At 44.9% G+C, this 27,725-nt stretch overlaps 1 protein-coding gene across 1 annotated transcript in view; it reads right to left on the bottom strand.

Annotated features, from left to right (window-relative positions):
• The window catches only part of gucy1b1 (guanylate cyclase 1 soluble subunit beta 1), a 231,132-nt gene that overhangs the window by 78,065 nt on the left and 125,342 nt on the right, over positions 1 to 27,725 (bottom strand). Inside the window, exons 4-6 of the mRNA XM_068022355.1 lie at positions 27,320 to 27,436; positions 27,069 to 27,202; positions 25,778 to 25,975 (exon numbers count right to left, since the gene is read on the bottom strand). Coding sequence (XP_067878456.1) covers positions 25,778 to 25,975; positions 27,069 to 27,202; positions 27,320 to 27,436 — 449 coding nt within the window. The remainder of the gene's footprint in view (positions 1 to 25,777; positions 25,976 to 27,068; positions 27,203 to 27,319; positions 27,437 to 27,725) is intronic.

Raw genomic sequence — 27,725 nt, 5'->3', positions numbered from 1 at the left:
AAACAGGGCCACAGTGAAAAATGGTGGGAAGGGGACAAGTAATGTTAAAAAGACAAGCCTCAAGGCTTTGTGCCTTAACGCTCGGAGCATTCACAATAAAGTGGATGAATTAATTGCGCAAATAGATGTAAACGGGTATGACATAGTCGGGACTACGGAGACATAGCTGCAAGGTGGCCAGAGTTGGGAAATGAATATCCAGGGGTATTCAGTATTTAGAAAGGTCAGACAAAAAGCAAAAGGCGGTGGAGTTGCATTGCTGGTTAAAGAGGAAATTAACGCAATAATGAGGAAAGATATTAGCTCTGACGATATGGAATCTGTATGGGTAGAGCTGAGAAGCACTAAGGGGCAAAGAAACGTGAGTGGGGGTTGTATATAGTCCCCCAAACTGTACTGGTGATGTTGGGAATGGCATTAAACAGGAAATTATAGAGGTGCATGCGATAAAGGAACATCTGCAATTATGGGTGACTTTCATCTGCATATAGATGGGCAAATCAAATTAGTCACAATACCGTAGAGGAGGAATTCTTGGAGTGTATACGGGATGGTTTTCTGGACCAATACATTGAGGAACCAACTAGAGAACAGGCCATCCTAGACTGGGTATTGTGTAATGAGAGAAGAATAATTGACAATCTCGTGGTGCGAGACCCCTTGGGGACGAGCGACCATAATATGATGGAATTCTTCATCAAGATGGAGAGTGACATAGTTGATTCTAAGACAAGGGTCCTGAATTTTAATAAAGGAAACTACAAAGGCATGAGGCGCAAGTTGGCTATGACGGATTGGGAAACACAACTTAAAGGAATGACGGTGGATAGGCAATGGCAAAAATTTAAACAGCGCATGGATGAACTGCAACAATTGTTTATTCCTGTCTGGCGCAAAAGTAAAATGGGAAAGGTAGCCAAACAATGGCTTACAAGAGAAATTAGAGATAGCATTAGATCCAAGGAAACGGCATATAAATTTGCCAGAAAAAAACAACAGACCTGAGGAATGGGAGCAGTTTAGAATTCAGCAAAGGAGGATCAAGGGATTGATTAAGAAGGGAAAATAGAGCACGAGAGCAAGCTTGCCAGGAACATAAAAACCGACTGGAGAAGTTTCTATAGGTATGTGAAGAGAAAAAGATTGGTGAAGACAAATGTAGCTCCCTTAGTCAAAAACAGGGGAATATATTGTTGAGAACAAATAAATGACTGACCAACTAAATGCATACTTTGGTTCTGTCTTCACCAAGGAGGACACAAATATCGTACCAGAAATGTTGGGGAACATAACGCTTAGTGAGAGACAGGAGCTGAAGGAAATCAGTATCATTAGAGAAATGGTGTTGGGGAAATTGATGGGATTGAAGGCTGATAAATCCCCAGGGCCTGATGGTATGCATCCCAGAGTACTTAAGGAAGTGGCCCTGGAAATAGTGGATGCATTGGTGATCATCTTCCAAGATTCTATAGACTCTGGAATAGTTCCTACAGATTGGAGGGGAGTTAATGTAACCCCACTATTTAAAAAGGGAGGTGGAGAGAAAGCAGGGAATTATAGACCTGTCAGCCTGACGTCAGTAGTGGGGAAAATTCTAGAGTCCATCGTCAAAGATTATATAGCAGAGCACTTGGAGAACAGTGGTAGAATCGGGCAGAGTCAGCATGGATTTACAAAAGGGAAATCATGCTTGACAAATCTACTAGAATTCTTCGAGGATGTAACTAGTAGAGTTGATGATGGGGAGCCAGTGGATGTGGTTTATTTGGACTTTCAGAAGGCTTTCGACAAAGTCCCACATAAGAGATTAGCGTGTAAAATTAAAGCCCATGGGATTGGGGGTAGTGCGATAGATAGAAAATTGGTTGGCAGACGGGAAACAAAGAGTAGGGATAAATGGGTCTTTTTCCAAATGGCAGGCAGTGACTAGTGGGTACCGCAGGGATCAGTGCAAGACCCCAGCTATTCACAATATACATTAATGATTTAGATGAGGGAACTAAATGCAATATCTCCAAATTTGCTGATGACACCAAACTGGGTGGGAGGGTGAGTTGTGAAGAGCATGCAGAGAGGCTTCAGCGTGATTTGGACAAGTTGAGTGAGTGGGCAAATGCATGGCAGATGCAGTATAATGTGGATAAATGTGAGGTTATCCGACTTTGGTAGCAAAAACAGGAAGGCAGATTATTATCTGAATGGCTATAAACTGAGAAAGAGGAACATGCAACGAGACCTGGGTGTTTTCGTACACCAGTCGCTGAAGGTCCAACAAGCGGTAAAAAAGGCAAATGGTATGTTGGCCTTCATAGCGAGAGGATTCGGCTACAGGAGCAGGGATGTCTTGCTGCAATTATACAGGGCCTTGGTGAGGCCACACCTGGAATATTGTGTGCAGTTTTGGTCTCCTTATCTAAGGAAGGATGTTCTTGCTATAGAGGGAGTGCAGCGAAGGTTTACCAGACTGATTCCTGGGATGGCGGGACTGACGTATGAGGAGAGATTGAGTCGGTTAGGATTATATTCGCTGGAGTTCAGAAGAGTGAGGGGGGGGGATCTCATTGAAACCTATAAAATGCTAACAAGACTTGACAGGGTAGATGCAGGAAGGATGTTTCTGATGGTGGGGGAATCCAGAACCAGGGGTCATAGTCTAAGGATATGGGTTCAACCTTTCAGGACTGAGATGAAGAGAAATTTCTTCACCCAGAGAGTGGTGAGACTGTGGAATTCGCTACCACAGAAAGCAGTTGTGGCCAAAACATTGTATGTTTTCAGGAAGGAGTTAGATATAGTTCTTGGGTCTAAAGGGGTTAAAGGGTATGAAGCAAAAGTGGGAACAGGTTACTGAGTTGGATGATCAGCCATGATCGTAATGAATGGCGGAGCAGGTTCTAAGGGCCGAATGGCCTACTCCTGCTCCTATTTTCTATGTTTCTCTGAATTTCTCTCCTGTTCTGTGTTGCAGGTACACAGTCCAGGTCTTACTGCAGTATAGAAGTGTGATAATGACAACGGCTCTGCACACTAAGACTTTTGTTGATTTACAGAGGTCTTTGTTGTCAAACACTCACTGCCTTGATCTGTAGAAGGCTGAACTGGTGCAGCTGATCCAATGTTGCATATCCTCATCAATGGTGGCCTTTTGACAGAGGTAACTGATAAGGTTTGAGAAGTGCTCAACATATTCCAGAGTCTCTTCTTCAACATATATGGGAGGTGGAATATTTGGTTGAGCAGGTGTGGGTGGATATATGAGCTTTGTTTTGGCGACATTCAAGTACAGGCCAGGTTACTCATCTGCCCAATGCTGTAATGATGAGACAGAACGAAGACAAAGAAGGAAATCATAGGAGCAGGAGTAGGCCATTTGACCCGTTGAGTCTGCTCTGCCATTCAAACAGATCATCTACCTCAATGCCATTTTTCCCCACTATTCCCCTATCCCTTGATGTAATTAGTATCCAGATATTTATCGATTTCTGTCTTGAACATGTTCAATGATTGAGCTTCCACAGCCCTCTGGGGTAGAGAATTCCACAGATTCACCACCCTCTGAGTAAAGAAATTCCTCCTCATCTCAGTCTTAAATGGCCTGCCCCTTGTTCTGGACTCACCAGGCAGAGATCGAGAGTGGCTTGTAAATCTGATGAAGAGTGGGCATCCGCAAATTGTACCTTGTGTACCTCTATGGTGGTCAGTTTGGTTTTGGCACGGAGGCAACTAAGTTATAGAGATTTCCATTTATACAGTATTTAATACTAACACCAGAGGGCAGGTTTTAAAAAATTCTTTCATGGAAATTGGGCATCATGCATCACATAAAAGCCAGTATTTGTTACTTTTGACCTTTGAACTAAATGGCTTGCTAGGCCATTTCCGAGTGCAGTTGGGAATCAACCACATCAGTGGGTCTGGAATCACATGCAGGCCGGAACAGGTAAAGATAGATTTCCTTCCCTAAAGGGCAATAGTGAACCAGATGGGTTTTTACAGCAATCGATGATAGTTTCTTGACACCATTATTAAGATTAGTTTTCAATTCCAGTTTATTATTAATTGCATTTAAATTCCACCAACTGTTGTGGTAGGATTTGAATCCATATCCCCAAGGCTTCTGGATTATTTGTCCAGTGACATTACCATTACAGCACTGTCTCCCTTGCTTTTTGATGAGATGAACAGCCACACACAATAGTATTGGGATAATCACACAGCCTTGCTTGATCCTAATCTGTATTTTGAAGCCATCTGTTTCAGATCTCCCACTCAAGCCATGTTTTCATGAAGAAATTTCAGCATTGTGATGAAGTTTCTTAGACATCCAACTCTTTGCAGCACAATCCACACAGCCTTGTGATTTATTGAGTCAAATGCTTTGATTAGGTCGATGAATGCAATGAGGAGTTTCTGATGTTGCTCTTGACATTTTTCTTGGACTTGTGTGGCAACAATGATCATGTCGGAAGTTCCTCTGAAAGGCCTAAAGCCACTGTGTCTCTGGGAGGATTTCCTCAGCCACAGGAAGTAGGCCATTCAGGAGAATGTGTGCCAGGATTTTCCCTGCTATGGACAAGAGGAAAATACCTCGATAGTATTCACAACATGATTTATCTCCCTTCTTGAAGTACAATGTTGCATTCCTGAAGTCGGGGGTGGGGGGGGGGGTGGCTGGAGGAGTTTGTTTTGCTCCCAAATCCATAGGATGAGTGCATGGAGTCTTGATGTGAGCAAAAGTCTGACGGCTTTCTCACCAGAGGCCAGCAGACAGAGCGATCACGAAGGATTGCTAGAATTGCAGGCTTCCCCATGGTGCAGAGTGCCATTGACTGCACACACATGGCTGTGCGAAAGCCACATGTAAACTCTGCCATATGCTGGAACTGCCTTAATGTTCAGCTGGTGTGCGACTATACACACAGAATCAGGCAGGTCAACGTGCAGTATCCTGGCAGCAGTCGTCGTGCCTTCATTCTGTGGCAGTCTGCTATTCCTGCTACATTTAAGCTACCACAGCAAACCAAAAGGTGGCTACGAGGCAATAAGGGCTGGCTGTTCATGACATGCCTCATGACTCTGGTGCGTAACCCACGTACAGGTATGCATCATACATACAATGACAGCCATAGTGCCATACAAAATGTGATAGAGCACACCAGTGGTCTGCTTAAACAACACTTCTGCTGCCTGCATCACTCTGGAGGAGTCCTGTAGTGCTTGGCAGAGAGGGTGTTAAGATTCATGGTGGTCCACTGCATGTGGTACAACTTTACCATCACCCTTGCCACCAGCTATAGGGAGGGCAACTGAGGTGCAGGAGCATGAAGATGATGAGGACAAAGAAGTGGAAGTGGAAGGGAGGAGGCAACCTAGACGGCTCCTTTCTGCTTGGGCTGTCCTTAAAGAACTCATCCATATGCAATGCCAATAAATGCAACCTCAATTCCTCATTGACCAACTGTTAAAATGTCAGAAGGTAAAAATGAAAACCATAACTAAATAAACATTCCAAACCAAATTTATAAATGCAATCATACAAATGTAAACCAATCATACTTCTCCATTCCTTTAGTGCCTGTCTTGCGCGTGCCTTTGCCTGCCTTAGTGCTGCTATGCGGTGCTACCCCAATGGCTGCAGTATGGCCGGTGGAAGGCTGCTGACTTTGAATGGAGGAGACTGCAGATGGCTTTCGATGATGGCGTCAAGCAGCTCTGGGCCGAGAAAGCCCGGCGGCAGACTGCACCATCTAGGCATGGGTGGTACTGTCTGGGCTGGTTGGCTAACAGACAACAGCATGGGCATTGGTGGAGTGGCAGGATTAATAGGACAAATACTGTCATCCTGAGAAAGGGCAATTGGTTTGTGTTCCATGAAGCTACTCCTACTTCCCAGGGCAGTGCCTCCGCAATCCTAGTAATTTGTTGGAAAACAGATTACAGGTCTGCTGTGGCACTCTACAAGCCCCTTTGAACATTGTAATCCACAGCCATGAAAGCAGCAGTCTGACATTTCATGACAGCAGTCTGAGCTTCCACTGCAACAGCAGTCCATTGGGTGGCTGTTGCTTGTGCTGCAATGGAAGTTATGTCAGCCATCAGAAGCTGCATCATTGCTGAGTCCACAAATGTGTGAATAGAGTTGGCCACCATTTCCATGCTGGCAAGGATGCGCTCCAAGCTTTGTGTAAAGCCCTGTGCCAAGTTAGGGCCAAGTCCTCCATGCTCCTTGGCATTGAATGCAGGTTTCTGGCAGGCTTCCCAATGCACAAGCATTTTGTTTTGCATATCCATCAGCTTTCTTCTGCAGGCTGCACACTGAAGTCTGATCCAAGTCCCCTGCAGTGGAATCTCTGTGCAGTCCCATCCTCCGTCGTCCTTGCCCAGACTCCAGGGCACATATGCCCGGTGGCTCACCTTGAGCAAATGTCACCTCCAATCTATCCTCTAAAATAAATGCTGTGTCAGTATCTGAACTGCTGGCTGCGAGTGTGAAATCAAATGGCAGTGCTGTGTCTTCATCACTCTTTTCTTGGTGTTCCTCCTCTGCCTGGCCAGTTGCGTCTCTTGGGTATCTGAAAAGTGTACAAGGGTAATGTTGTGTTGAGGGGAGAGGAGGAAGTAAGTAAGAGGTACATGCTTACTCCATCTGTAGCTTATAGATCAGAAGAAATTGTGGGGTAAGGGGCAAGTGGAATGTGAGAAGGATGATTACGTACGAGGATACAATCATCTTTGATGGGTTCAGCCCCATTGCTGGCCATGGCATCAACAACAGTCATCCACATAATGAACAAAACCATCTTCTCCAAGGCGGTTAGGACATGCAGATGTGCCTGTCCCCATCCAGTTAACTCCTGCTGCTTCTGGCTGTGTGGTACCTTCTCCAGCAAGAAAGAAGGAAGTGTGCCAGTGAGTGTCAACTGATCTGTTTTGCCACTGTGGGTGTCATGTTGAACAGCTGACAGCGTGTGTACGCTGTGAGGGGTGGGTGCGAGTCTTGCAACAATGCTAAGTGTGTGAGGATGGAATGAAACAAATGAATATTAGGTACATATGGACTAGGAACAGGAGTAGGCCATTCAGCCCCATTCTATAAGATCACGGCTGATCTGTTTGTGGATTCAACTCCACTTTCCTGCCTATCCCCGATACCCTTTGACTCCCTTGTTTGTCAAGAATCTTGTCTACTTCTGCCTTAAAAACATTCAATGACCCTGCCTCCACCCCTCTTCAGGAAGAGAGCTCCACAGACTCACACCCCTCGGAGAGAAAAATATTTCTCCTCATCTCTGTCTAAATTGGGAGACCCATATTTTTAAACTGTGACCCCTAGTTTTAGTCTCTCCCACAAGGGGAAACATTTTTTCAACATCCACTCTGTAAAGTCCTTTCAGGATCTTATATGTTTCAATAGATCACCTATCTTCCTTCTAAACTCTGATGGATATAGACCCAACCTGTCCAACCTTTCCTCATAAGATAACCCTCTCATCCCAGGATTAAGTTGCGTGAACCTTCTCTGTACTGTTTCCAACCTTTTCTTAAGTAAGGAAACCAAAACTGCACACAATACTCTAGATATGGTCGCACATATACCCCGTAGTACAACTGTAACAAAAATCTCTACTTTTATATTCCATTCTCCTTGCAGTAAATGACATTGCATTTGCCTTCCTAAACACTTTCTGTACCTGCATACTAACTTTTCGTGTTTCTGTGCTGGGACACCCAGATAGATCCCTCTGCATCTCAGAGTTCTGCAACCTCTCTCCATTTAAATAATATGTTGTTTTCCTATCTTTCCAGGCAAAATGGACAAGTTCACACTTTCCCATATTATACTCCATCTGCCAAATCTTTGCCCACTCACTTAACCTATCTATATCCCTTTGCAGACTCCTTATGTCATCTTCACAATTTACTCTCCTACCTATCTTTGTGTCATCGGCAAATATAACTAGACATTCTGTCCCTTCATCCAAGTCATTGATATAGATTGTAAATAGTTGAGGCCCCAGCACTGAACCCTGTGGCATTCCACGAGTTACAATTTGCCAACCTGAAAATGACCCATTTATGCCAACTCTCTGTTTCCTGTTAGCTAACCAATCCTCTACGCATGCTAACATGTTACCCCTACGCCATGAGCTCTTATTTTGTTTAGTAACCTTTGATGTGGCACCTTTTCAAATGCCTTCTGGAAATCCAAGTACATCACATCCACAGGTTTCCCTTTATCCATGTTGCACGTTACGTCCACAAAGAACTCTAATAAATTAGTCAAACACGATTTCCCTTTCATAAAACCATGCTAATTCTACCTGATTGCACTGGGACTTTCTAAATGACCTGCTAAAACCTCCTTAATAATAGATTGCAGAATTTTCCCGATGACAGATGCTAAGCTAACTGGCCTATAGGTTCGTGCTTTCTGTCTTTCTCCTTTCTTGAATAGCGGAGTTACATTCGCTATTTTCCAATCTGATGGGACCTTTTCAGAACCTTGGGAATTTTGGAAAATTAAAACCAATGCATCCACTATCTCAACAGCCACTGTAATGAGTTATTTTATGTTGTCTGATGCAACATAAATGAGATGCGTGGAGTTCAGTTATATTGAAGATCTCAAACAGGTTTATTGTGGCACAGAACGAACCATATACAGAACCTTACTGTGGGTGTTCCAGTTGCAGAGTGACTCTGGCTTCGAGTCACATAACTATGTCCTGGTACTTAGCTGATTAGCATACTAAGATCTTAAAGGGACATCATTCTTAAAGGCAATCATATACAGTCATAGGGTTATACAGCACAGAAACAGGCCCTTCGGCCCATCGTCTCTGTGCCGGACATCAAGCACTTAACTATTCTAATCCCATTTTCCAACATTTGGCACGTAGCCTTGTATGCTATGGCATTTCAAGAGCTCATCAAACTACTTCTTAAATGTTGTGAGGGTTCCTGCCTCTACCACCTCTTCAGGCAGTGCGTTCCAGATTCCAACCACACTGAGTGAAAATTTTTTCCTCAAATCCCCTCTAAACCTCCTGCCCCTTAACTTAAATCTATGCCCACTGGTTATTGATCCCTCCGCTAAGGGAAAAAGTTTCTTCCTATCTAACCTATCAATGTCCCTCATAATTTTGTTCATCTCAATCATGTCCCCCCTCAGCCTTCTCTGCTCTAAGGAAAACAACCCTAGCCTTTTCAGTCTCTCTTCAGAGCTGAAATGCTCCAGCCCAGGCAACATCCTGGTGAATCTCCTCTGCAGCCCCTCCAGTGCAATTACACCCTTCCTATAGTGTAATGCCCAGAACTGTACAAAGTACACCAGCTGTGGCCTAACTAGCGTTTTATACAACTCCCATCATAACCTCCCTGCTCTTATATTCTATGCCTCAGCTAATAAAGGCAAGTATCCCAGATGCCTTCCGAACCATCTTATCTACCTGTCCTGCTGCCTTCAGTGATCTATGGACAAGTACACAAAGGACCCAGTGACCCTCTGTACTTCCTGGGTCCTACCATTCATTGTATATTCCCTTGCCTTGTTAGTCCTCCCAAAATGCAACACCTCACACTTCTCAGGATTAAATTCCATTTGCCATTGCTCTGTCCATCGAAATCATCCTGTAATCGAAGACTTTTCTCCTCACTATTTACGACACCACCAATTTTCGTGTCATCTGCGAACTTACTGATCATACCTCCTATATTCACAGCTAAATCATTAATGTGCACTACAAACAGCAAGGGTCCCAGCATCGATCCCTGTGGTACACCACTAGTCACAGGCTTCCACTCGCAAAAACAACCCGCGACCATCACCCTCTGCCTCCTGTCACTAAGAGAATTTTGGATCCAATTTGTTAAATTGCCCTGGATTCCATGGGCTCTTACCTTCTTAACCAATCTCCCATGCGGGACCTTATCAAAAGCCTTACTGAAGTCCATGCAGACTACATCAACTGCTTTACCCTCATCTACACATCTAATCACTGCCTCGAAAAACTCAATCAAGTTAGTGCGACACGATCTCCCCCTGATTAATCCCTGCCTCTCCAAGTGGAGATTAATCCTGTCCCTCAGAATTTTTTCCAATAGTTTCCCAACCACTGATGTTAGACTCACAGGCCTGTCATTACTTGGTTTATCCCTGATACTCTTCTTGAATAATGGTACCACATTCAAAGAACAAAGAACAGTACAGCACAGGAACAGGCCATTCGGCCCTCCAAGCCTGCGCCGATCTTGATGCCTGCCTAAACTAAAACCTTCTGCACTTCTGGGGTCCATATCCCTCTATTCCCATCCTATTCATGTATTTGTCAAGATGCTTCTTAAACGTCTCTCTGGTACCTGCTTCCACCACCTTCCCCGGCAACAAGTTCCAGGCACTCACCACCCTCTGTGTAAAGAACTTGCCTCGCACATCCCCTCTAAACTTTGCCTCTCTCACCTTAAACCTATGTCCCCTAGTAACTGACTCTTCCACCCTGGGAAAAAGCTTCTGACTATCCACTCTGTCCATGCCGCTCATAACTTTGTAAATCTCTATCATGTCACCCCTCCACCTCCGTCGTTCCAGTGAAAACAATCCGAGTTTATCCAACCTCTCCTCATAGCTAATGCCCTCCAGACCAGGCAACATCCTGGTAAACCTCTTCGGTACCCTCTCCAAAGCCTCCACGTCCTTCTGGTAGTGTGGCGACCAGAATTGCATGCAATATTCTAAGTGTGGCCTAACTAAGGTTCTGTGCAGCTGCAGCATGACTTGCCTATTTTTATACTCTATGCCCCGACCGATGAAGGCAAGCATGCCGTATGCCTTCTTGACTACGTTATCCACCTGCGTTGCCATTTTCAGTGACCCGTGGACCTGTAAGCCCAGATCTCTCTGCCTGTCAATACGCCTAAGGGTTCTGCCATTTACTGTATAGTTCCCACCTGCATTAGACCTTCCAAAATGCATTACCTCACATTTGTCCGAATTAAACTCCATCTGCCATTTCTCTGCCCAAGTCTCCAACCGATCCATATCCTGCTGTATCCTCTGACCATCATCATCACTGTCCGCAACTCCACCAACCTTTGTGTCAGACCAGCTACATTTTCCTCCAAATCATTTATATATATACACTACAAACAGCAAAGGTCCCAGCACTGATCCCTGCAGAACACCACTATTCACACCCCTCCATTCAGAAAAGCACCCTTCCACTGCCACCCTCTGTCTTCTATGACCGAGCCAGTTCTGTATCCATCTTGCCAGCTCCCCTCTGATCCCATGTGACTTCACCTTTTGTACCAGTCTGCCATGAGGGATCTTGTCAAAGGCTTTACTGAAGTCCATATAGATAACATCCACTGCCCTTCCTTCATCAATCATCTTCGTCACTTCCTCAAAAAACTCAATCAAATTAGTAAGACACGACCTCCCCTTCACAAAACCATGCTGCCTCTCGCTAATAAGTTCATTTGTTTCCAAATGGGAGTAAATCCTGTCCCGAAGAATCCTCTCTAATAATTTCCCTACCACTGATGTAAGGCTCACCGGCCTATAATTTCCTGAATTATCCTTGCTACCCTTCTTAAACAAAGGAACAACATTGGCTATTCTCCAGTCCTCTGGGACCTCACCTGTAGCCAATGAGGATGCAAAGATTTCTGTCAAGGCCCCAGCAATTTCTTCTCTTGCCTCCCTCAGTATTCTGGGGTAGATACCATCAGGCCCTGGGGACTTATCTACCTTAATGCTTTGCAAGACACCCAACACCTCCTCCTTTTTGATAATGAGATGACTGAGACTATCTACACTCCCTTCCCTCGGCTCATCATCCACCAAGTCCTTCTCCTTAGTGAATACTGATGCAAAGTACTCATTTAGTACCTCGCCCATTTCCTCTGGCGCCACACATAGATTCCCTTCTCAGTCCTTGAGTGGGCCAACCCTTTCCCTGGTTACCCTCTTGCTCTTTATATACGTATAAAAAGCCTTGGGATTTTCCTTAATCCTGTTTGCCAATGACTTCTCATAACCCCTTTTAGCCCTCCTGACTCCTTGCTTAAGTTCCTTCCGACTGTCTTTATATTCCTCAAGGGATTCGTCTGTTCCTAGCCTTCTAGCCCTTACAATTGCTTCCTTTTTCTTTTTGACGAGGCTCACAATATCCCGCGTTATCCAAGGTTCCCGAAACTTGCCAAACTTATCCTTCTTCCTCACAGGAACATGCTGGTCCTGGATTCCAATCAACTGACGTTTGAAAGGCTCCCACATGTCAGATGTTGATTTACCCTCAAACAGCCTAAATCTAAATTCTTCAGTTCCTGCCTAATATTGTTATAATTAGCCTTCCCCCAATTTAGCACCTTCACCCGAGGACTACTCTTATCCTTATCCACAAGTACCTTAAAACTTATGGAATTATGGTCACTGTTCCCAAAATGCTGTCCTCCAATCCTCGAGTACCTCTTCTGTGGCCTGAGAGGATTGGAAAATTTGTGTCAGAGCCCCTATCTCCTCCCTTGCCTCACATAACAGCCTGGGATACATCTCATCTAGGCCTGGGGATTTATTCACTTTTAAGTGGCACAGTGGTTAGCACCGCAGCCTCACAGCTCCAGCGACCCGGGTTCAATTCTGGGTACTGCCTGTGTGGAGTTTGCAAGTTCTCCCTGTGTCTGCGTGGGTTTCCTCCGGGTGCTCCGGTTTCCTCCCACAAGCCAAAAGACTTGCAGGTTGATAGGTAAATTGGCCATTATAAATTGCCCCTCGTGTAGGTTGGTGGTCGGGAAAAATAGGGACAGGTGGGGATGTGGTAGGAATATGGGATTAGTGTAGGATTAGTATAAATGGGTGGCTGATGGTCGGCACAGACTCGAAGGGCCTGTTTCAGTGCTGTATCTCTAAACTAAAACAGCTAACACTTCCTCCCTTTCAATGCTTATATGTTCAAGCATATCACAATCCCCCTCCCTGATCTCTACACCTACATCGTCCTTCTCCATAGTGAACACATCATTTCAAGTAATCATTTAAAATCCCACCTATGTCCTCCGGCTCCAACACACAGATTGCCACGTTGGTCCCTAATGGGCCCTACTCTTTCCCTGGTTATCCGCTTGCCCTTAATATACTCATGAAACACCTTAGGATTTTCCTTTATCTTGTCTGCCAGTGTTTTTTCATGTCCCCTCTTCGCTCTCCTAATTACTTTTCTAAGTACCCCCCCTACACTTTCTATATTCCTCTGGTGCCTCTGCTATTTTCAGTGCTCTGAATCTGCCATAAGCCTCATATTTTTCCCTGATCCAATCCTCTATATCCCTTGACGTCCAGGGTTCCCTGGACTTGTTGGTCCTACCCTTCACCTTAACAGGTACTTAACGGGATATGAAATCCCCTTTTTTCCCCAAAGAGAAGTCTTTTATGCCAAAAGTAAAAACATATAAAACATAAAAAAAACATTAGGTAACATCAAAATTATTTACACAGGTATAGAGATTATGACCTTTCCAAGTGCAGAGGCTTAAAAGTCCATAGATTGTTTCGGTGGTTTGATAATTCTTGCTCAGGGAATTTGTGTCTCATCTGTTGCAGTTCTTTCTGCAATTTCTCCCTCACTGCATTCAATTTCTGTTGCTCTGCCTTCAGTCTGCTAACATACTCTGTTGCTTTTCTCAAGATGACCACTTTTGGGGCCTTTTCATCCTTGGAAAGTTCCAGCACCTCATCTCAAAAAGCCAATAAACAATGCTTCAACTCCTCTGCCTCTTCAGGACATTGCGTGTCCTTTGCCTCTCTCCATCCTCCGCGTCTGAAGGCTTGTGGTTCAAGGTCGAGGACTTGTTGGGAGAAGAATACTTGGCCTCATTGTGATACCTGTCCATTCTGGTTTGTTGTGGTGCTGGCAGTTCTCTGGATAGCAAAGGTGAAGGCACAGCATAGTTGCGCTGTTGCTGGATTTCCACACTGCACCGTTTGATGCTGGCCAGAGTCTGCGATGGGTTCCAGTCCTTGGAGATTTCCCCTTGGCAATGCTCCCCACTGCCATCCTTTGCTTCTCAGTGGTTACAACATCAATCTCCTCTTCTGAGTCATTGGAGCGCGAAGAGACACTTTCACCATTTGAATTTGGACCTTCATTCTCTTGGTGTGACATCTGAGAAGAGGCTGATACTTCCCAAACAAGAACTACTGAGATCCTGGAGGGACTGTGACTCAAGGCGGGTACCCTTGGTCTCTTCCTCTGTAATTGGTAACTTGCTGACCCCGTGGATAGTTATGATGTTGAGATCCTTACACGCCGGTCTGCTCATGTCTATTATGAAGAACATTTGTGGTTTCCGTGCCAACTTGCCATATCTGCATTGTGTTGTCAGTGTGTCACTGCAAGGGATGGGTGACCCCTTGTACGCTGATAACTTGGCTATTGTCGATTGTATCAATGATTTCTGATGACTGTGGTCCATATCCTTTAAGATTTGGACTGGAAGGATATTTGCACTAGCCCTGGTGTCAATCTTGACCGAGTGTGTTTGCCAGCTTTCTTTTGGCACATGATGTTAACAGAGGCGAAAGCTTCCAGTTGTCTGACTTTATCCATGTGATACGTCAGGTTCACAATGTGGAATGCCTGTTCATCTTCTGGCTGAGAATTACTCCTCATTGAGTCTTCTCTCAGGTCTGTTTCGAAGTGGACTTTGAGTATCAGCTTGAATCTACGCAGGTCTCTGGTACTCTCCTTGCTGCTGTTGCCTTGTTGCTGCACCTGTCTTCTGTTTGTCTGTGTCCTGCTGCAGCTTCTGGCTGTGTCTTTGGAGCCCGATTTCTTGCATAGGTGAGTCCAGTGTCCTTTTACACCACATGCCTTGTCGAGGTCACGAAATTCAGGGCAACTTCGCCGTGAGCGGGACAGACTGCACTTACCTCTTTTCAACCTGGTTATCGTGCTGATACTGTTGGCTGCACCTAGTGCTTGTGGGTGCTATTGTCCAGCTACAATGGCTTTGTATTTCCTGCCATCTTCTAGCAGTGCATTAATGTTGTGACCTTTCTTTCCCGCCCCCTCCCCGCAAAAGGTCTGTGTGAAATGTTTCAATTGGTGTTAAAACAATTACCAGCTCCATTATTCCGTTTGACAGCTCAGTTTCTGAGAAGTCGCATTTGTTGCCCTTACTACGGCATCTACTGATGAACTGGACTATTGATTCTTGTGGCTGTGCCTGTAGGACATCAATTCCAGGCGGTAAATTCTAAAATTCACTCATAATCAGGAAATCTTCTAGCACTTTCCATATCTTTGTGGGGTTTTTCTGGTCCTCATCAGATAGTCCAGAGGTGTTGATTCTGTGTAATCCCTCATTACCAACTGCTATTAGTATTTTTACAGCCTGTGTTTCTGGTTCTACAATTGCTTGGTCTGTGAAGAATAACTGCATTCTTTGTTTGAAAAGTTGGAACTCAGATAGGATATTCAAGGTTTTCCAGTTCATGCTGGGAAATCTGGTATCCATATTTCTCCTGTTCTTTTGCTTTAAAACTTGCTTTAAGACACTACACTATTTCCCCTTTAAGAGACTCTCTGTTATTTATACTAGCTGCTTTGATTGACAGGAGCAGGTGTTTGCTAGTGTTTATCTTGCTTCCAGCGCTTAAGCCTGTTCTGGTTACACAGCTGCACACTATCTGCTAGAGTTTGTTTATGTTCTTCATACTCGAGTGATTTAAATGTTTTTTTAAACTTTGCTGCCTGGATGAAGTTCTGCAGAGATCAGGGTTTTTCCGCGTATTTTCTAATGAACACCTCCTGTAACGGTGCCGAACTTGATCAGCCTGTGACAGGAGATGGGTCTTCCTCATATTTTTTTTTAAACACAGTGCTTTTGAAAAGAAATTGATCTTTTGAAAAACTTCAAAGCTTTTTTTTTTAAAAGCAGAATCTCTCGACTGTCGGAACAATTTACTTGCAGCCTGCCGTTCTGAGCTCTGTCTTCTACAGCTTGAGGCAAGTTCCTTTTTTTCACTGTTTGAGCCAGCATTTTTTTGAACTTTCAATCTAGTGGCTGTAAGAAAGTCATTTTCAGAGTTGTTTTACCTGTAGTCTTCAAACCTAGACTTAGTCTTCATACCACAGTTCCCACCATGTAATGAGTTTTTTTATGTTGTCTGATGCAACCTAAGTGAGGTGTGGAATCCAGTTTTGATGAAGATTTATTCGAAGGTTTATTACAGTGAACTATTATATATAGTACAGAGCTATTTACAAAGCCTTACTCTGGGTGTTACAGTTGTAGAGTACTATGGCTTTGAGTCACATGATCACATCCTTGTAATTAGCTCATTAGTTTACTAAGATTTTTTTTATTCGTTCGGGGGATACGGGCGTCGCTGGCTAGACCAGCATTTATTCCCCATCCCTGATTGTCCTCAAGAAGCTGGTAGTGAGCTGCCTTCTTGAACCACTGTAGTCCATGTGGGGTAGGTACACCAATAGTACTGTTAAGAAGGGAGTTCCAGGATTTTAACCCAACGACAGTGAAGAAACGGTGAAATAGTTCCAAGTCAGGATGGTGTGTGGCTTGGAGAGGAACTTGCAGGTGGTGATGTTCCCATGCATCTGCTGCCCTTGTCCTTCTAGGTGGTAGAGATCCTGAGTTTAGAAGGTGCTGTCTATACGAAGCTCTGAAAGGGACATCACTCTTAATACAACAGTCACTTCAGACCTGGGGCTTTGTTCTAATAATTTTCTCAGTACCCTTTCCCTGGTGATGGTAATTGTTTTAAGTTCCTCCCTCCCTTTCAACTCTTGAATCACACTTATTTCTGGGATGTTATTTGTATCGTTCACAATGAAGACAGATGCCAAAAATCTATTTGATTCCTCCGTCATTTCCTTATTTTCCATTATTAACTCGCCAGACTCACTCGCTAGAGGACCAACTATGAGCCCTGATTGATAGGACTTGTTGGTAAGTGAGTGATGGGGACTGTGGTAAAATGAGCATTGGCTGAAGCAAATGGTAGTGTTAGTAGTATATGGCACTTGAAGATGAACTTGACCACTCGTGTGAGGTCACTGTACTTACAGCACTGCATCCAGGTCCTCAGGGCTCAACTCCTGGCATTGACCTCCACAGCATGTGTTTGGAGGTCCTCCTGCTCCCTGCGGATACAGGACATTTCTTCTCCTCTCTATGTCCTCCATCAAGGCCTCCACTGCAGTGGCCAAAATTCTCGGTGCATACTCTTTCTCATGTTGTGCAATTCATTATTGTTTCCCAGGACAGATTCACTTCCTGCATGACTCCCAGCACCTGCTTCAACCAAAAATGCACCTCCCCTTAAGAGGTGCAGGCTAGCTTTAAGCAGTGCAGGCTAGTTTTAGCTGGTGCTTGAAAGGGACAATTTTGAACCCCTTGTTGAGCCCTGCATGCAATGAACAGTGTGATTAACACTAGCCACATGCAGAGATCAGCTGTCAGCATGAAGCTGGCCTGCTGCCTGCATTTTAATAAACCGATGTGGGTTGTTTGCACATCATACTCAATTTAGCCCTCCTAAAGTTAAAAGGGCAGAAAATACTCCGAAGATTTAACAGTAAGATTTTACCTATTTGAGCTGTCCTCCTTAAGAGATCCTGATGTGTGCTTCTACAGCTTGAAACCCTAAGCAGGCAGCCCAAATCCATGGAAAATGACTTTAAACATATGCCCAAGATGGGTGTGGAAACGTCACCTGCCTGAAGCCAACATGGGGAAGCCCGAACAATTTTCAGTTTCTGATTTGATCTGAATACAGCCAGTAAGCTGCGGTACCAAATGGGTGCTCTTGCAATGACTCATGATAATGGGGGGGCGAGGAATGGGCCAGCTCCTACACTTAGCAAGCTGGCAGGTCAGGCCAGGTGGAGAAAGGCAAGCACAGGCATGGAATGTTCCATAGTATTTTTGTGGAGTCAGGCTCAGTTGCTTTATGCCTGGTACAAACAGGCAGGTTATGGAGGTTGCACACGATGCCCATTTGTATATCACATTTGCAGTTAGGATCTCACAATGGAATAAAGTTGTAATTTGTATATTTAAACAGCCTCCTGCCCAAAACAGACAGACATTCTGAGCACCCATTTACAGATCCACCTGAATATCAGCCTAGATTCTCCTCCTTTCCACCCCTTAATTTTCCTTTGCTGCCACTTGCTTTTCAGGTGACTTGTGTGGGCAGCATTTGCAAATTGCCCCGATATAATTTACGCTCAAGGGTTTCACTACCTTACCCAAGAACCCCTGCTGGCAAATTAACTGGCCCAAATTGGACCCCAATAAATGGCTAAGCTGCTTCTGGAAACGCAAAAGGCGTTGGGAACTGCCACTATTATTACAATGAGGAGCAAGGCCCGAAGCCCAATTTCTGTCGAGTCTCAGACCTACCGGTTCAGGCACAGATGGGAAGCCCACCTGTTACTTACATACCTGAAAATAGACCATACTGAATTTTTACCCCCATGTCTTCTACATAACTTAAAATAACTTAATTCCCTCCCCATTTCTGGCATCCCAACAACCCCAACAAAGAATATTCACTAGTAGCTTCTGGCTGTATTCTGGTTGAAGCCTTATTTTCTCTTTCACATGCTGACAGACCTGCTATGTATTACCAGTATTTACAGATTTTATTTTTATCCCTTTTATATTTTCACCAGATGTACTACTATTATTACTCTAAGAACTGGGGAGGCGGTGGAGTAGTGGTAATGTCACTAGACTAGTAATCCAGTGACCAGGCTAATGCTCTGGGACAAGGGTTCAGATCCCACCACGGCAGATGGTGAAATTTGAATTCAATTAATAAATCTGGAATTAAAAGCCAGTCTAATGGTGAGCATAAAAACATTGTCGATTGTTGTAAAAACCCATCTGGTTCACTAATGTCCTTTAAGGAAGGAAAGCTGCCATCCTGCCTGGTCTGGCCTACATGTGACTCCAGACTCACAGCAATGTGGTTGACTCTTAAAATTCCCTCTAAAATGGCCTAGCAAGCCAATCAGTTCAAGGGAAATTAGGGATGGGCAATAAATGCTGGCCTAGCCAGCAATACCCACATCCCACAAATGAATAAAAGTAAAAAAAACTGCATTTCTGGGTTTGAGTGTTTGCATGGGGATAGATACTGATGTTGTCCTTCCCAGGGGCTTTTCCACTGGCTAGAGAATCAATGGCATCACTGAGTTCCGATTTGGTTGGCTGTATGTCCAGCTCATCCATGACTGGTAGAGGCTGGGCTGCATTGAGGGCAGTCTCAGTGACAACATTCTCCCTGGAGTACAGTTCTAGGTAGTGCTCAACCCAGCGGTCCATTTGTTTGCGTTGGTCAGTGATTATGTCCCCTGATTTAGATTTGAGGGGGGGGGGGGGCGATCTTCTTGATGGTTGGCCCAAAAGCTCTCTTAATGCCATCATACATTCCTCTGATGTTTCCAGTGTCTGAGGCCAGCTGAATATGACTGCATAGGTGTTGCCAGTAGTCATTTGCGCAGCACCTGGCTGTTCTTTGTGCCGTGCTTCTGGCTGCTTTAAGTGCCACAGATGTTAACTCGCTGGGGGCTTTCTTGTAGTTCAACAGTGCAATGCGCTTAGCAGCTATGACAGGTTCCAGCTCTTCATTATGAGATTGAAAGCAGTCTGCATTTCTCTTCGCACGTTTGCCGTAGGTGGTCAAAGTTGACTCATAGATGGTGTCTCTGATGTGGGCCCACTTGGTCTCAGCATCCCCTGTGGGAGTGTTTTGAAGGGCTGTTACAAGTGAATTTAGAAATTTTTGTAACAGCTGTGGATGAGAAATTCTGCTCGTGTTGATGCGCGGGTGGCCCTTCTGCTTGGAATGATGCAACTTCTTTGGTCTGAGTCTAACCTTGCTGCACACCAGGGAGTGGTCGATGTCGCAGTCCGCACTGTGGAAGCTGCGTGTGATTTGAACACTGTTTAAGGAGGCTCGCCTTGTGACGATGAGGTCCAGCTGGTGCCAACGACGCGATCTTGGGTGCCTCCATGAAACCTGGTGACAGGTTTTAGTGTGAAAGAACGAGTTGGTAATGCAGAGGTTACGATAGGTACACAACTCAAGCAGTCTCTGCCCGTTCTCATTCATCCTTCCAACGCCATAGCGCCCAAAGCAGGAGGGCCATGAGTCATGGTCGGCCCCAATCCTGGCATTCAAGTCCCCCAGCAGGAACAGGTGTTCGGTGTTGGGGATGCTGCTAATGATGTTATGGAGTTCCTCGTAGAACTGGTCTTTAGCTTCAGGTGGGGAGCAGAGTGTTGGAGCATAGATGCTGAGTAGGTGTACTGGACCAGAGGTGGTGAGGGGTCAGATGGACAGTATGCGTTCCGAGCCATTTGAGGGAGGCTCTATCATGCTGAGCAAGGGGTTTCTGATGGCGAAGCCCACTCCATGCTGTCTTGGTTCTTCAGGATCCCTGCCCTGCCAGAAGAAAGTGTAGTCTTGCTCTGCTAGAGATCCACTCACGGGGAGGCGTGTCTCCTGAAGTGCTGCAATGTCTACACTGAGCCTACTGAGCTCGTTGTTAATGATGGCGGTCTTCCGAGAATTGTTGATTTGTGTAAGGTCTTCCGACAGGCCAGGATACATAGTTCTGACGTTCCAGCTTGCAAAGCGAAGGGCTGGTACCTTCTTTCCTTTTTTCATGTTGTTTGGGGTGGTGTTGCAGTCCACCTTTCGGGCAATGACCCTGAGCTCCAAGCACCCATTGAAGCAGGTGGACTATGGCGGGACAGAACCTTATTGACCAGGGGCTGCCCAGTTTGAGGCGGGCGGTAGCTGTCCAGTGAGGTGCGATGACCTCTCCCACCGACAAAGACACCCAATCTCTACGCCAATTTAGCTGGACTTATAACCCGTAACTGCTGCCTTCTGTGTTGTTTCAGTCGCTGTGAGGCAACTATGGAGTGACCTCTCCATGGCGCATGCCTGGGCGAATGTGTGGAGGTTGAGAGTTGCCCAATCGTCAAAACCCCCCTCTCGGCCTTTCTGGTGGGGTCCAAAGGAGTGCAGAGCATGACGTTTGGCACCTGTATGGCTGCAGGAACTGCCAGAAACATGCCAAAGGTGACACATGACCGCCTACAGGGTTCCGCTCCGGATTTTCTGTTAGGGTTTACTCCCTTAGCCTTGGTCTCTCCCGAGACGCTCACAAGGCAGTGGGGTTGTTAGGGCCCCTACACAGGTGTAGGATGATGCAGGTGGGAGGAGGGGGTGCAAGGGGGAGGGGTGGAGGGAAGGGGATGCGAGGGGGAGCTGGGAACGGGGCAGGAAGGGGATGCGAGGGGGAGCTGGGAACGGGGCTGTAAGGGGGGAGGGGGGTGCGAGCTGAGAGAGTGGAGCTGGGAAGGGGAAGGGGGGGGGGGAAAAGAGAAAGAGGGGCTGCAGGTAATAAGCCATTACCTCAGTTCCCACCATCGATGCCTGGAAATCTCCTTCGCGTCCTTCGGGAGGTGAGCGACATCCTCGTGCGCCGGTACCAGCATTGCCGACAGTGCGCTGCAGATGCTCTCTGAGCCATCTCCCGCGGGCGCTTTGAAGTTGCGGCCGAGGAGCCGTTTGTGGATTTTTGGGTGCTCAGGGCACCTTTTCGCAAGGCTTCCCTAGGGTCCCGCTGCTCCTTCTTCTCTTCAATGGACTTACCGCACGCCGTGGCCGCGGACACTCTGGACGGTGAAGACAGCAGGATCTGAGATCAAAGTATCACCAGCTGTACTTTTCAGTTTCATCCGGACTGCGATCAATTTCATTGAGAAAACAAAGAGCAGGTATGGCTGCGGGAGGGCAGTGGGCCCAGGTAACATAAACTAGCAGCTTGTAGTTAGGGCTAAAATGAACTGATTAAGGAGCCAGGGGAGTTTAAACAGTTTAAAAGGGTAGATTTGGGGGAGAAAACAAAAAGCCCCTGGGAAGGACAGCATTACCCCCGAAATAATCAAGAATGCCAAGCCTGCTATACTCTCAGCACTACATGAACTGCTATGCCTGTGCTGAGACGAGCGAGCAGTACCTCAGGACATGCGCGATGCCAATATCATCACCCACTATAAAAACAAAGGTGACTGCGGTGACTGCAATAACTACCATGGACTCTCCCTACTCAGCATAGTGGGGAAAGTCTTTGCTCGAGTCACTCTAAACAGGCTCCAGAAGCTGGCCGAGCGCGTCTACCCTGAGGCACAGTGTGGCTTTCGTGCAGAGAGATCAACCGTTGACGTGCTGTTCTCCCTTCGTCAGATACAGGAGAAATGCCGCGAACAACAGATGCCCCTCTACATTGCTTTCATTGATCTCACCAAAGCTACTGACCTCGTCAGCAGACGTGGTCTCTTCAGACTACTAGAAAAGATTGGATGTCCACCAAAGCTACTAAGTATCATCACCTCATTCCATGATAATATGAAAGGCACAATTCAACATGGCGGCACCTCATCAGACCCCTTTCCTATCCTGAGTGGCGTGAAACAGGGCTGTGTTCTCGCACCCTCACTCTTTGGGATTTTCTTCTCCCTGCTGCTCTCACATGCGTTCAAGTCTTCTGAAGAAGGAATTTTCCTCCACACAAGATCAGGGGGCAGGTTGTTCAACCTTGTCCATCTAAGAGCGAAGTCCAAAGTACGGAAAGTCCTCATCAGGGAACTCCTCTTTGCTGACGATGCTGCTTTAACCATCTCACACTGAAGAGTGCCTGCAGAGTCTCATCGACAGGTTTGCGGCTGCCTGCAATGAATTTGGCCTAATCAGCCTCAAGAAAACGAACATCATGGGACAGGACGTCAGAAATGCTCCATCCATCAATATTGGCGACCATGCTCTGGAAGTGGTTCAAGAGTTCACCTAACTAGGCTCAACTATCACCAGTAACTGGTTTCTAGATGCAGAAATCAACAAGCGCATGGGAAAGGCTTCCACTGCTATGTCCAGACTGGCCAAGAGAGTGTGAGAAAATGGCGCACTGACACGGAACACAAAAGTCCGAGTGTATCAAGCCTGTGTCCTCAGTACGTTGCTCTATGGCAGCGAGGCCTGGACAACGTATGTCAGCCAAGAGCGATGTCTCAATTCATTCCATCTTCGCTGCCTCCGGAGAATCCTTGGCATCAGGTGGCAGGACCGTATCTCCAACACAGAAGTCCTCGAGGTGGCCAACATCCCCAGCATATACACCCTACTGAGCCAGTGGCATTTGAGATGGCTTGGCCACGTGAGCCACATGGTAGATGGCAGAATCCCCAAAGACACATTGTACAGCGAGCTCGCCACTGGTATCAGACCCACCGGCCGTCCATGTCTCCGCTTCAGAGACGTCTGCAAACGCGACATGAAGTCCTGTGACATTGATCACAAGTCGTGGGAGTCAGTTGCTAGCGTCCCCCAGAGCTGACGGGCAGTCATATAGGCGGGGCTAAAGTGTGGCGAGTCGAAGAGACTTAGCAGTTGGCAGGAAAAAAGACAAAGTTGCAAGGGGAGAGCCAACTGTGTAACAGCCCCAACAAACAAATTTTTCTGCAGCACCTGTGGAAGAGCCTGTAACTCTAGAATTGGCCTTTATAGCCACTCCAAGCGTTGCTACACACACCACTGACCACCGCCAGGCGCTTACCCATTGTCTCTCGAGATAAGGAGGCCAAAGAAGATACTGATGTAATATTTTGTGAGTGAACGTAATAAAAAAATTAAATCTAGTTAACTAAAAAGCAAACTGTAACTTCTCCACGTTTATCTGTACACGCCACAAAAAGCATGGAAATTCTACAGGGCTTCCCCTGGTGACCTGCTGCAGCTTTGGCAAGAGACCAGCAGAAGCCCAAAATGATGTTGTGAGTTATTGTCAGCTTTTTTTCCAGTCATTTACACCATTTCTCTCTGGGGTTATGCCAATCTTCCGCTGAATGTATGGTGAGATTTCAAATGAACTTCAGAGTCAGATTCTTTTGTCCTCCCGCTTTTCTCATTGCTAATTTTCTTCCCTCCCCTCCTTCTCACCTGAAAGCACCGACTCCTTGTTGGGGTACAGTTCCTTTAATAATCATTTCTTGTGTGTGAATCTAGATGGAGTATTGGCAGGTCATGTGACAGGGGATGACATCACAGCTGGGAAAGATCCTGTCCTCAAATGGGTACTTCCAGCAGTGATTGCTGGACAGCAATCAGGTGTGAGAACCCTAACTGATTTTGACTCTCCCTAATCCAAGGACAGTGAGGCCAATTTTAGCATTTCCACTGCCAAGCCAGCTGAAATTAATACTACAAAAATGAGCAAAGGCCTTCTTAGTTTGTAAACAAGCATATGGAAGACAAATACAACATAAAAGTAGTATACTTCATTCAAACATGAGGGGATATTTGCATTCTTAATTGCGTTATCAGTAACAGGAAGCACGGCTGATCCTATCCTAGTAACTTGCAATTGAATTCACAATTTAGGTGGATAAATTCTGTTGACTCCAACAGAAAGCACCTTTTGGCTGTGGAATGCATAACGTTCTGAAATGTCTCAATGCCAGTAAATGACAATCCATGAAGCCAAGCACATTTTAAGTTCTAGATCAAGTTTGATCTTTGGTATGTGATGGGCAGAGCAATTGCAATGCCTGCCCAATATTGATGCTGAGAAACTTGAATGATTTTGAAAATTGCAGTCTGATGTGAATGCTGACAGGAGGCTCGTTATTTTGGGAAGGCAGGAAATCCAGCAGGCATCTTATGAACATAGGCTTTAGCAGGGAGAGCAGGACAATAGTGGTGGTGTGACAAATTGCATAATTTAAGGGACTTAAAACTTTGCAGAAGGAGCAGGAAGGGCAATTCAGGTAATCCTGAAGAATCAAAACTGTTAAATCAATAAATTAGTAATATTTCAAAAGCATTCTCAAGTAATCCCTTTAAGTTGTGCAGGATCTGTACATACCCATGAATATTAGGCTGGTTTACCACTGGCAGGCGCATCAATGATATTGCCAAATATGGCATCGGGATCCTGAAGATATCATAGAGCCTTGATTTGCAAGGAATAAAGGTTCCCACCTGTTTTCAGAGGGACTGCTTAAATTGAGACCCGATCAAAAATAGCGTTTGGGCAGACTTCAGGTGGGAAATAAGCATTAAGGTTATTTTTACTATTTTCGGCTAGCTAGCACTAGTCAGTGCTGCAAAACAGGTTGGTAGGGAGATAAAAATTGTGTCCAGTGTCTGTGGACACTGATTTTCCTTACAACTATTTTACTATCAGGGTACTGTGAGTAAATTGTAGACTCATAGGTCATTTGTCTATCGTGCCTGCGCCAGCTCTCTGAAAGAGCTACCAATTAGTCCCACTCTCCTGCTCTTTCTCTATAGCCCTGCATTTTTTTCCTCTTCAAATAGTGATCCAATTCCCTTTTGAAAGTTACTACTGAATGTGCTTCCACCAGCCTTTCAGGCAATGTATTCTAAATCATAACAACTCGCTAAGTATAACATTTTTCCTCATCTCCATGCTGGCTCTTCTGATAATTATTCTAAATCAGTGTCCTCTGTTATTAACATTCCTGCTAGTGGTAACAGTTTCTTCCTATCTACTCTAATTAAAACCCCTCATAATTTTTAGCACTTCTATTAAATTGCATCTTAATATTCTCTGCTATAAGAGCAGTCCTAGCCAGATAATGGAATTGGCTTGAGAGGCATCTGCATCAGTAACTGGTGTGCATACAAAGTCTGTCCTTGATGGCAGTTTACCTGTCTGTCTTTTTCTTTTCATCTTCTAGTTCTCGAAGTGTATGTTGCAGGCGATCAGTCAAGATTTCTAATTCCTGTGTGAGTTTGTACTCTTCTCTGAACTGCTCACCTAGCAGAACAAGATCACGTGTAGCATCATGTAATGGGATGTCGCTGAGATAAAGGCCTCTCCTGGTCAGATCATCCAAGTTCATTACACTGAATTGAATATGAGAAAAATGTTTTTTCTTAACTGAAAGATTTGGAAAACAGAACAATCTCATTTGCATTGAGGTTTCCAAATTAACAAGCTTTGTTAAGCAGAGTATGGCAGCTCCTGGATAATGACAATGTAAAATATTTAAAAGTCCACCCACAATACCAACAATTCATCACAGCACATCAGATAACACAAAAAGCTAAAGTTAACAGTGCATAGTGTTGGAACAGCCTATTCATAGCTCTGAATAGAATAGCAATTGGGTATGAGAGGACCTAAATGGCAGGAAATATAACTCAAAATTCACCCTTCCCAAAATGCCTCTGTATCACAAAATGAGGACTCAGGCAACTGGGGTAATATTTTAGCATGGATTGAAGATTAATTAACAGATAGAAAATACAGAGTAGTAATAAATGGCAATAAAGGTTATAACTACTGGAGTGTCACAAGGATCAGTGCTTCGGCCTCAGCTATTTAAAATCTATATCAACATATCAAATGAGGGGACCAAGTGTAATATATCCAAGTTTGCTCACGATACCAAGCCAGGTGGGAAAGTAAGCTGGAACAAGGACACAAAGAGGCTGCAAAGGGAATCTCATTGAAATATATAAAATTCTGAGAGGACTGACAGAGTAGATGCAAAGAGGCTGTTTCCCTTGGCTGGAGATTTAGGACTAGGGGGCATAGTCTCAGGAAAAGGGATCCCGCATTTTGAACTACGAGAAGAAATTTTGTCACTCAGAGGGTTGTGAATAATTGAAATTCTCTACCCCAGAGAGCTGTAGATGCTCAATGAGTATATTCAAGACTAAGATCAATAGATATTTGAGCACTAAGAAAATCTAGGGATATGAAGAGAGGATGGGAAAGTGGAGTTGATATAGAACTTTGGTCCTGATCTTATAGAATGGCAGAGCAGGCTCAAGGGGCCAGATGTCCTACTCCTGCTCCTATTTCTTGTGTTCTTGTCATGTCTTTGATTTAACACCAACAGAAAGCTATTTTAAAATTAATGCAGACAATATATGCCGTTATATAAATGCTGTGAACTTAAGAGTACATTTTCTTGACAAATGAAAGGTATACCTGGGAGAGCACAAGAAAAGTATATTATCAGCTTCAGGTAAGTAGATCATCTGTCCTTTCAAACGTAAACAGCTGATTTCAGCACCAGTCAGATCATCATCAGATTCCGTCTTTTCGACATTCAGCAAACCTTCCTAGGGCAGATGCCAAAAAAGATATTTTCAAAAACTGGATCAAAAGCACTCATGAAATAGACTTTAGTGGAATTTATTGTACAGTACATAGTAAAAATAAATTGGATCTCGACTCACCTTACTTCGTAAGACAAAAACTGTGTTAATGTGTGAGAGGATTCCGTGAAAAGTAAAGTCAATATGTGGCCGAACCAAAGAGAAAACTGACAGAAGATTACAACTTCCAGGCTGAAGCTAGAGCAGGAATAACAAAAAAAAAAAAATCACAAATCTATGTTTTCATAAATCAAAATCACAAAATTAAACAATTCTATTGTCCAAGAAGAAAATCAAGATGCAAAACAAAGTTGCTTTTTTCAAGACATAAAGATGGCTTTGTAAGGCAGCTTTTATAATTGTATATAGCCAGCAGAGAGTCTTGCTCACTAGAAATGCACACCTAAACATCATAGTCATAGCCATACAGTCACAAAGTCATAAGGGCACAGAAGGAGGCTATTTACGCCATCAAGTAGCTGTGGCG

This window comes from Heterodontus francisci, chromosome 1 (assembly GCF_036365525.1).
Source record: "Heterodontus francisci isolate sHetFra1 chromosome 1, sHetFra1.hap1, whole genome shotgun sequence".
Classification (NCBI taxonomy): Eukaryota; Metazoa; Chordata; class Chondrichthyes; order Heterodontiformes; family Heterodontidae; genus Heterodontus; species Heterodontus francisci.
The sequence above is the reverse complement of the archived record's forward strand: the minus strand, read 5'-3'. Positions and strand labels throughout refer to the sequence as shown.